Here is a 10,190-nt window from a genome sequence, read left to right as displayed (position 1 = left end):
CAAACTTCCAGCTCAGCTCTGTCCCCATGACTTGTCCGGACTTGTCCGACCTGCCCAGCTCCTTTTCCACCGATCCACTCCACCCTATCCTCCCTGACCTATCACCTTCATCTCCTCCCCCACTCACCCATTGTACTCTATGCTACTCTCTCCCCATCCCCACCCTCCCTTAGCTCATCTCTCCACGCTTCAGGCTCACTGCCTTTATTCCTGATGAAGGGCTTTTGCCCGAAACATCGATTTCAAAGCTCCTTGGATGCTGCCTGAACTGCTGTGCTCTTCCAGCACCACTAATCCAATACATGTCACTCCCCCAATCTCTCTCTGTCACTTACACATTCTGTCAATCAGTGTCCATGGTTGCCTGATTGTCAACCGGTGAAGTGTCATGGGAAGTTTTTGGATTAGGTTGAGGTAGTTTCTGGGTTGCAAATGGAGTCTGTAGTGGAGTTTGTTTGCAAGTCATTTTGTATGCCATTGAGTACACAATGCAGGACAATGTAAAACAACTGTTTGTAGGTCTTTAATATTACATCCAACCCCAAATCCGTAAGAGATCACATTTGTAAGTATGAGTGTCCGTGAATCGACACTTATAAATCAGAGACCCTCTGTATTAAGATGACTCTATCTGCAGTTTCTGTTGTTTATGCTACTAAGGTTCATGGGGTTATGATCAGCAGAAAATTAGGTCAGTGCTGCCTTGTTCGGTTACTCAGGAAGGTTATGTTGGCCTTGGAGTGGGTACAGTGCAGGTTTGCCAGAATGTTACCAGGATTAAAAGGGTTAAATTGTGAGATAGTTTGCTTAAACTTTCATTGTGTTCCTGTAATTGAGGTTGAAGGTGTGTGGAAGTGAAATTTTTAATCTGCAGTAGATGTTTGATAAGAAAGACAAAGAAAAAGCTATGTCCGCTCGTGGAGAAAATGAGTAGTAAAATGCACAATCTTAAAGATAGGCCATTCAAGAGTGAAATCATTTCGTAAGACAGTGTTGTATAAATCTTGAATATCTTCACCCAAATGGTGTAAAATTGGAGCTTTCAAGGTCGAGATTGATTGGCTCTTGTTATGTAAGGTTTTGAGAGTTCTACAGTATAGGCAGGATAAGTGGAGTTGACATACAGATCAGCTACAATCTAACTGAATGGTAGAATTGGCTTACGGAGCAGAATGGCTTGGTCTGAGCTTTCCCGTACCACCCCTCACCTCCAACCACTATTGTAGCTAGAAAATCTCTAAAAGGAATGCTGACCCAGAAAGTGGCCCCAAAGTGAAGCCATTTTTAAAAAAAATAAAGTTCCATCTACCATCGAAGGGTTCAGATTCCCATCCCAGCCAGGAGGCCTCACTCAGCCCTAATCACTGAGGTATGCCTAGTGAAAGCAGATTCACCTTTGACTAACTCTATGCCACCTCCTTATACAGGGCCAAGGCGTGGATCTTTCATTTATAGAATTCCTGTACTTAGTCCGACTGCCCTTGTGCTGATAGCTTTGTGATGGTGGTAGGTCCATCCCTGCATAGCTTCACAAAGGCCTGAGAGTTTGTGGCCTTGTAGACTTCCTTGAAAGTTACAATGGGGCTGCATTGGAACAACTATGCAATTTATTTCTCAAAGACTAAATAACATGTTGCGTTCAGCTTGTCCAATTATTCTCAATGTTGTTATCTTTCAGGTTCTTTGGAGCTATGCTGGTGAAAAACCAAAGATGCTAGCATCGAACACAAAGTTGTATAAATGGCTGCCTCAAAATGATCTACTTGGTAAAAATTGAATTCTCACTTTATCACCTATCCTATTTTAAATCTTGTGTGTTTGGGTCTGTAAGAGCTAACTGCTTTCTGGCTATTTATCGCTACAGCGGAGCCTGATCATTTCTCATCCAAACTCTCCGTAGGCACACTTTCAGGATGAGGTGGAGGTGCCAGTGTTGGACTGGGGTGGACAAAGTCAGAAGTCACATGACACCAGGGGGGTTATAGTCCAACAGGGTTATGTGAAATCACAAGCTTTTAGAGCGCTGCTCCTTTGTCAGGTGAGGAAGGAGCAGCTGTCCGAAAGCTTGTGATTTCAAATTAACCTGTTGGACCATAACCTGGTGTAGTGTGATTTCTGACTTTCAGGATGAGGTTACTAGACGGTGATCACAATTAGAGTTTCTGGTTAATTTTCTCATCCCTAAATTCTAGGAATGCTAAGCTCTATTGTAATGCCCTCCTGTTACCAAGATCAATATAATCTATTCAATGTAGAGTCAAACAGAACCTTGGGCTATGTGGTTCATTTATTCATTTCACAAACTTATCCTTAAAGCTATGGATTCTGTGGCATTTTGTAATGAATTTAATAAGGTACTGTTGAACATTCCATTCAGCTCTTCATGAATGTCCTGTTTTTAGCTTGAATCCCAAATTATTAAAATAGTTTAATCAAGTTTTAGCTTTTGCTTTTCTAACTGGAACATTAAGCTGCCGTGACATTTTTCAACATTACATTGTGTAATAATAATAGTGTCAACATTGTAAAATAACTTGAAATAGATGTGCACTAGTATTTTTAATGAATTGGTTTCATTCAACCATTTTAAAACAGATCGCAGGGTCAAGTTTTAAAAGAAGACAAAGTTGACACTCCATTGTATTAAAGAAAAATTATTGCAAGTATTAATTTATACCTTCCGCAATCTTCGAGCACTTAAATGTATTTTACAATCAGTTTAAATGTTTGCAAAGTGTACCTTCCATGTAGGAATTGAGCTAACCAGTTTGTATACAGCTAGGTCCCACAAAAACCTCTAAGATAAAAACTAGGTAATCTGTTTTATTAATGTCAATTGACAAGTATATTAGCCAGCGCAATGGAGAAAACTCCCTGCTGTTTTTTTGAATGGTGCAATGAGACCTGGAGAATGAGAAAGGAAGCTGATGTCATGGTTTAAGATATTAACTGAAAGACATTGCCCCCTGTAGTGCAGCATTCTCTCAGAATTGCACTGGAATGTCTTCCAAGATTCAGTGCTCAGGTCTCTGAGGCTTGAATTCCCAACCTTTAGACGTAAATATGATTGCTGCCATTTAGCCTCTGCTGACAATGCAAACTCATTGTATTCTAATACATAGTGTCTTTGGAATTTGATCATACATCACAGTTTAGTTATAATGAAGGCTCAACTGATTTCATTTTCTGCAAATATAATTACAGGACATCCCAAGACCAGAGTATTTATTACTCATGGTGGTACAAATGGTATATACGAAGCTATTTACCATGGGGTGCCCATGATCGGAATCCCTCTGTTTGCGGATCAACCTGATAATATGGCTCACATGAAGGCAAAGGGAGCTGCTGTGGTTCTCAGTTTTATCTCATTGACTAAACAGGATTTAATTAATGCTGTCAACACGGTGATCAATGATGCAAGGTAAGATAATGTTCAAAGTATGCACGAGCAAACCGTGGGGTTGAGTCTTAACTTTTAGAAATTGGTGGGTCAGATCCATGCAAAAGGTTACTGAATTAAAAAGTCTGGAATGAGATGTGAACACACTTTGAACTGGTGCAAGTCTGACTATTTGGCAAGAAAGGAGTGTACCCCAAATCTGCTGGCAGGAAGCAAGTTATTGAAGTGTTGTAATGAGGCTGCATGGCTCAACTCTTGAGTCATTTGACTTTTAACCACAGGAAGCTGGGCTTCCTAGCCCTTGGGAAATTCAGTGGAGGAGGCAAAAAGAGCTGAAACCATGTTAGCTGCCTTTACAGCACTGCTTGTGGGTGAGAAGGAATAGAAGAGTTTTCACCAAGTTCAGTAAGTTAGCAGGTGAACCACCACTCATTCTGAGACCTGTCTGCTTGCCGCAGATGATCATGATCTGGTTGACCCTCTTGATCATCAGTCCCTGGCAGTTGGGATCCCTGAATAGGATACGGGCAACCTGTTGCCCTGAGATTCCAATCTCCTAATCATTGTAAATACCCTCTTGGCAAACCCCTCCCTGCAACCATGTAACAAAGACTTGACTGGGTCACCAACCAAACCAGATCCCACAATCCAAACTAGGTGACCTTGATGTGCTCCCGCTACACCAAACAACCACCAGTCAGACTCCCCCATGACCTGGTCTCTCCTTATAGTGTATCTCACTCCCACAAGATTGTTTATATTCACAGATTTTCTTAGCAGGAGCATCAAACAACTAATATTCTAATGAGTATAAACAAAAAAAAATCAAAATGGGGACACCGACAGTGATTTTACTTAGAGAAATAAATGTGTTTTTGAGAGCAAGTGAGGACTATGAAGCATTTGCATTGGCAGTACGTCAAGAAATTGGCTACAACCCTCCTGCATTTAAGTCAAGCTGTTAAACTGTGTGTAGGAAACCCATTTGGGGAAGTCAGTTGTTTTAAAATTTTTTTTAGCTGACTAATATACTAACGTGGGATTTTGTATTTACCTCATAGAGTCATAGAGATGTACAGTATGGAAACAGACCCTTCGGTCCAACTTGTCCATGTCGACTGGATATCTTAAATTAATCTAGTCCCATTTGCCAGCACTTGGCCCATATCCCTCTAAACCCTTCCTATTCATTTACCCATCCAGATGCCTTTTAAATGTTGCAATTGTACAAACCTCCACCACTTCCTGTGGTAGTTCATTCCATAAACACATCACCCTCTGCGTGAAAAAGTTGCCCCTTAGGTCCCTTTTATATATTTCCCGCTCACCCTAAACTACGCCCTCTAATTCTGGACTCCCCCACTCCAGGGAAAAGCCTTTGTTTATTTATCCTATCCATGCCCCCTCATGATGTTATAAACCTCTATAAGGTCGCCCCTCAGCCCCTGACGCTCCAGGGAAAACAGCCCCAGCCTGTTCAGCCTCTCCCTATAGCTCAAATCCTCCAACCCTGGCAACATCCTTGTCAATCTTTTCTGAACCCTTTCAAGTTTCACAACATTTTTCCGATAGAAAGGAGACCAGAATTGCATGCAATATTCCAAAAGTGGCCTAACCAACGTCCTGTCAAGCCGCAGCATGACCTCCCAACTCCTATACTCTATACTCTGACCAGTAAAGGAAAGCATACCAAACGCCTTCTTCACTATCTACCTGCAACTCTACTTTCAAGGAGCTGTGAACCTGCACTTCAAGGTCTCTTTGTTCAGCAACAGTCTCTAGGACTTTACCATTAAGTGTATAAGCCCTGCTAAGATTTGCTTTCCCAAAATGCAGCACCTCGCATTTATCTAAATTAAACTCCGTCTGCCACTCCTGAGCCCATTGGTCCATCCGATCGAGATCCCGTTGTAATCTGAGGTAACCTACTACGCTGTCCACTACACCTCCAAATTTGGTGTCATCTGCAAACTTACTAACTATACCTCCTATGTTCATATCCAAATCATTTATATAATTACAAAAAGTAGTGGACTCAGCACTGATCCTTGTGGCACTCCACCGATCACAGGCCTCCAGTCTGAAAAACAACCCTCCACCACCACCTTCTGTCTTCTACCTTTGAGCCAGTTGTGCATCCAAATGGCTTGTTCTCCCTGTATTCCATGAGATCTAACCTTGCTAACCAGTCTCCCATTGGGAACCTTGTTGAACGCCATACTGACATCCATGTAGATCACGTCCACTGCTCTGCCCTCATCAATCCTTTTTGTTACTTTTACAAAAAAACTCAATCAAGTTTGTAAGACATGATTTCCCACGCATAAAACCATGTTGACTATCCCTAATCAGTCATTGCCTTTCCAAATACATGTACATCCTGTCCCTCAGGATTCCCTCCAACAACTTGCCCACCACCGAGGTCAGGCTCATTGGTCTATAGGTCCCTGGCTTGTCCTTACCATCTTTCTTAAACAGTGACAACACGTTAGCCAACCGCCAGGCTTCTGGCACCTCACCAGTGACTATCGATGATACATATATCTCAGCAAGAGGCTCAGAAATCACTTCTCTAGCTTCCCACAGAGTTCTAAGGTACACCTGATCAAGTCCTTGGGATTTATCCACTTTAAGATATCCAGCACTTCCTCCTCTGTAATATGGACATTTTCCAAGATGTCACCATCTATTTCCCTACATTCTAAATCTTCCATGTCCTTATCCACAGTGTACACTGATGCAAAATACTCGTTTAGTATCTCCTCCCTCTTCTGCAGCTCCACACAAAGGCTGCCTTGCTGATCTTTGAGGGGCCCTATTCGCTCCCTAGTTACCCTTTTGTCCTGAATGGATTTTTAAAAACCCTTTGGATTCTCCTTAACCCTATTTGCCAAAGCTATCTCATGTCCCCTTTTTGCCCTCCTGATTTCCCTCTTAAGGATACTCCATCTGCCTTTATACTCTTCTAAGGATTCACCTGATCTCTCCTGTCTATACCTGTCTTTTTCTTAACCAAATCCTCAATTTCTTTGGTCATCCAGCATTCCCTATACTTACCCCAGCCTTTCCTTTCACTCTAACAGGAATATACTTTCTTTGGACTCTCATTTACTCATTTCTGAAGGCTTTCCATTTTCGAGCCATCTCTTTACTGGTGAACATCTGCTCCCAATCAGCTTTTGAAATTTCTTGCCTAATACCATCAAAATTGGCCTTTCTCCAATTTAGAACTTCAACTGTTAGCTCAGCTCTATTTTTTTCCATCACTATTTAAAACTAGTAGGATTATGGTCGCTGGCCCCAAAGTGCTCCCCCACTGACACCTCAGTCAGGTGCCCTGCCTTATTTCCCAAGAGTAGGTCAGGTTTTGCACCTTCTCTAGTAGGTATATCCACATACTGACTCAGAAAATGTTCTTGTACACTCTTAACAAATTCCTCTCCATCTAAACCCTTAGCACCATGGCAGTCCCAGTCTATGTTTGGAAAGTTAAAATCCTCTCGCATAACCACTGTATTATTCTTACAGATAACTGAAATCTCCTTACAAATTTGTTTCTCAATTTCCCGCTGACTATTAGGGGGTCTGTAATACAATCCCAATAAGGTAATTATCTCTTTCTTATTTCTCAGTTCCTCCCAAATAACCTCCCTGGGTGTATTTCTGGGAATATCCTCCCTCGGTACAGCTATCCCTTATCATAAACGCCCCCTCCCCCCCGTCTTGCTTCTCTTTCTGTCCTTCCTGTAGCGTTTGTATCCTGGAACATTAAGCTGCCATCCTGTTCATCCCTGATCCACGACTCTGTAATTGTAATGACATTCTCGTCCCATGTTCCTAACCATGCCCTGAGTTCATATGCCTTCCCTGTTAGGCCTCTTGCATTGAAATAAATGCAGTTTAATTTATCAGTCCTACCTTGTTCTCTGCTTTGTCCCTGACTGTTTAACTCATTTCTTTTCTCAGCTGTACGAATCTCAGATTGACCTCTTTCCTCACTATCTCTCGGGTCCCATCCCCCTTCCTTACTAATTTAAATCCTCCCAAGCAACTGTAGCAAATCTCCCTGCCTTCCAGTTCAGGTGCAATCCATCCTTCTTGTCCAGGTCACGTTTACCCCAGAAGAGATTTCAATGATCCAACAATGTGAATCCTTCTCCCACACAACAGCTCCAGCCATGCATCCATCTGCTCTATCCTCATGTTCTTACCCTCACTAGCTCGTAGCACTGGGAGTAATCCAGATATTACTACCCTTGAGGAACTCCTTTTTTAATTCCTGCCTGACGTTCTATATTCTCCTTTCAGAATCTCAATCTTTTCCCTTCCTATGTTGTTGGTACCAGTGTGTACAATGACCTCCTGCTGGTCCCTCTCCCCCGTGAGAACATTCTGCACCCTCTCTGAGACATCCTTCATCCTGGCACCAAGGATGCAACACACTATTCAGATTTTTCTCTGCTGGCTGCAGAAACGTCAGTTTGTCACCCGGACTAGAGAGTCACCTAACATAATTGATCGCTTGGAACCCGATGTACCCAACCCGATGTACCCCTCATTACATTAAAGCCAGTCTTGATATCAGAAATCTGGCTGTTCGTGCTGCATTCCCCTGAAAGTCCATCATCCCCTACATTTTCCAAAACAGCATACATGTTTGAAATGGGAATAGCCACAGAACACTCCTATACTAACCGTCTACCTCCCCTACCTTACCTGGAGTTAACCCATCTACCTGATTGTATCTGCGGCTTTTCTCTCTTCCTATAACTGCCATCCATCACACCCCCCCACCTCTTGTAAATTCTTCACTGCCTCTAACTGTCGCTCCAATCGATCCATTTGATCTGACAGGATTTGCAATGAACAACATTCATTGCAGATATAATCCTCAGTAACCCTTAAACTCTCACGGTACTCCCACATCCGACAAGATGAGCATATCACTGTACTAAAGGCCATTTTGGTCTTTCCAATCTACACACCCAGTAAATAACATTGTCTTATTACTCTGCAAAACACTGCTCCAGGCTAACTTAATACTTATGGCTTATATTTTTAAAATTGAATCATGAGACTGATCCCAGTAAAAAAAATATAATCAAGAAAGAACCCACTCTACTCACTATTGTAGATTCACAGCAAGGCTATACTTAAAACTATTCACTTATCTGTTTCTGTGCTGTGACCTCTCCCAAACAGGTGTCTCCAAGATTAGTTGTGAATGTCGCTGTTTGTTAGGTTTTCCTAGACACACTGCGATGTCCAGCGATACATGAATTCAAACAGCAAAGGCAGTAAGTTCGCAGATTCACTGCTGTGTCAGTTAGCAGTGTGGGTTTCTTTCTCTCTCTCTCCCTTACAGACCATGTACTTGCTGCCTTTGTTGTCTTTCTCCCTTTTAAAACTGCTGTTGTTTTGACTTATTTTTTCCAAAAGTTCCAAAACAATGCAACAGCATATAAAACAGTAATTGCTGCTCTTAGGAATTCGAAGAAATCACCTCCAGCACCTAAAATACCTCAAAAAAGGAGCAGTCCGTTACGGCCAGAAATTTTTTTTCCGTCCTCCATCTTAGTGCATTTTTTTCCATTATTCTTTCATGGCATGTGGGGGCATCATTGGCACAGCGAACGTTTTGTTGATTATCCATAATTGCCATTGAACTGAATGACTTGGTAGAATAAGAGTCCAGGTTTGGAGTCATATTTAAGCCAGACAAGGTGAGGTCAGCAGATTCCCTTCCTTTAAAGGGCATTAGAGAACCATATCTTTTTAATATTCATTCATGGATGTGGGTATCACTGGTTGGACCAACATTTATTGTCCATCTCTAGATGCCTTTGAAAACGTGGTTGTGAACTGCCTTCTTGATCTGCCACAGTTCATTTGCTATTAGAGAGGGAGTTCCAGGATTTTGATCTGGAGATAGTTCAGGAATGGTGATATAATTCCAAATTAGAATGGTGAATCGCTTGGAGGGGAACTTGCAATTGGTGATGTTACCATGCATCTGCTGACCTTGTCGTCTTAGATGGTAGGGGATATACCCGGGCAATTTGCCAGCTTGGAGAAAGTGAGGACTGCAGATGCTGGAGATGAGAGCTGAAAAATGTGTTGCTGGAAAAGCGCAGCAGGTCAGGCAGCATCAAAGGAGCAGGAGAATCGACGTCTTGGGCATAAGCCCTTCTTCAGGAATGAGGAGGGTGTGCCAAGCAGGCTAAAATAAAAGATAGGGAGGAGTGACTTGGGAGAGGGGTGTTGGGAATGCGATAGGTGGAAGGACATTAAGGTGAGGGTGATAGGCTGGAGAGAGGTTGGGGGTGGAGAGGTTGGGGAGAAGATTGCAGGTCAAGAAGGCGATGCTGAGTCCGAGGGTTGGGACTGAGAAAAGGTGGGGGAGGGAGGGGAAATGAGGAAGCTGGAGAAATCTGCATTCATCCCTTGTGGTTGGAGGGTTCCTAGGCGGAAGATGAGGCGCTCCTCCTCCAGGCATCATGTTGCCATGGTCTGGCGATAGAGGCGGCCAAGGACCTGCATGTCCGTGGCGGAGTGGGAGGGGGAGTTAAAGTGTTCAGCCCCGGGGTGGTTGGGTTGGTTGGTGCGGGTGTTCCAGAGGTGTTCTCTGAAACGTTCCGCAAGGAGGCGGCCTGTCTCCCCAATGTATAGGAGGCCACATCGGGTGCAGCGGATGCAGTAAATGATGTGTGTGGAGGTGCAGGTGAATTTGTGACGGATATTGAAGAATCCCTTAGGGCCTTGGAGGGAAGTGAGGGGGGAGGTGTGG

General features: G+C 43.1%; 1 protein-coding gene across 8 annotated transcripts in view; it reads left to right on the top strand.

The window, feature by feature from the left end:
* ugt2a5 (UDP glucuronosyltransferase 2 family, polypeptide A5) overlaps positions 1–10,190 on the top strand; it is a 106,712-nt gene that overhangs the window by 88,247 nt on the left and 8,275 nt on the right. For all 8 annotated transcript variants that reach the window (XM_043720806.1, XM_043720775.1, XM_043720751.1 and 5 more), the window contains 2 exons: positions 1,679–1,766; positions 3,205–3,424. In XM_043720806.1, coding sequence (XP_043576741.1) covers positions 1,679–1,766; positions 3,205–3,424 — 308 coding nt within the window. The remainder of the gene's footprint in view (positions 1–1,678; positions 1,767–3,204; positions 3,425–10,190) is intronic.

The sequence above is a fragment of the Chiloscyllium plagiosum genome, chromosome 2, assembly GCF_004010195.1.
Source record: "Chiloscyllium plagiosum isolate BGI_BamShark_2017 chromosome 2, ASM401019v2, whole genome shotgun sequence".
NCBI lineage: Eukaryota > Metazoa > Chordata > Chondrichthyes > Orectolobiformes > Hemiscylliidae > Chiloscyllium > Chiloscyllium plagiosum.
This window is presented reverse-complemented; position numbering and strand designations above follow the sequence as displayed.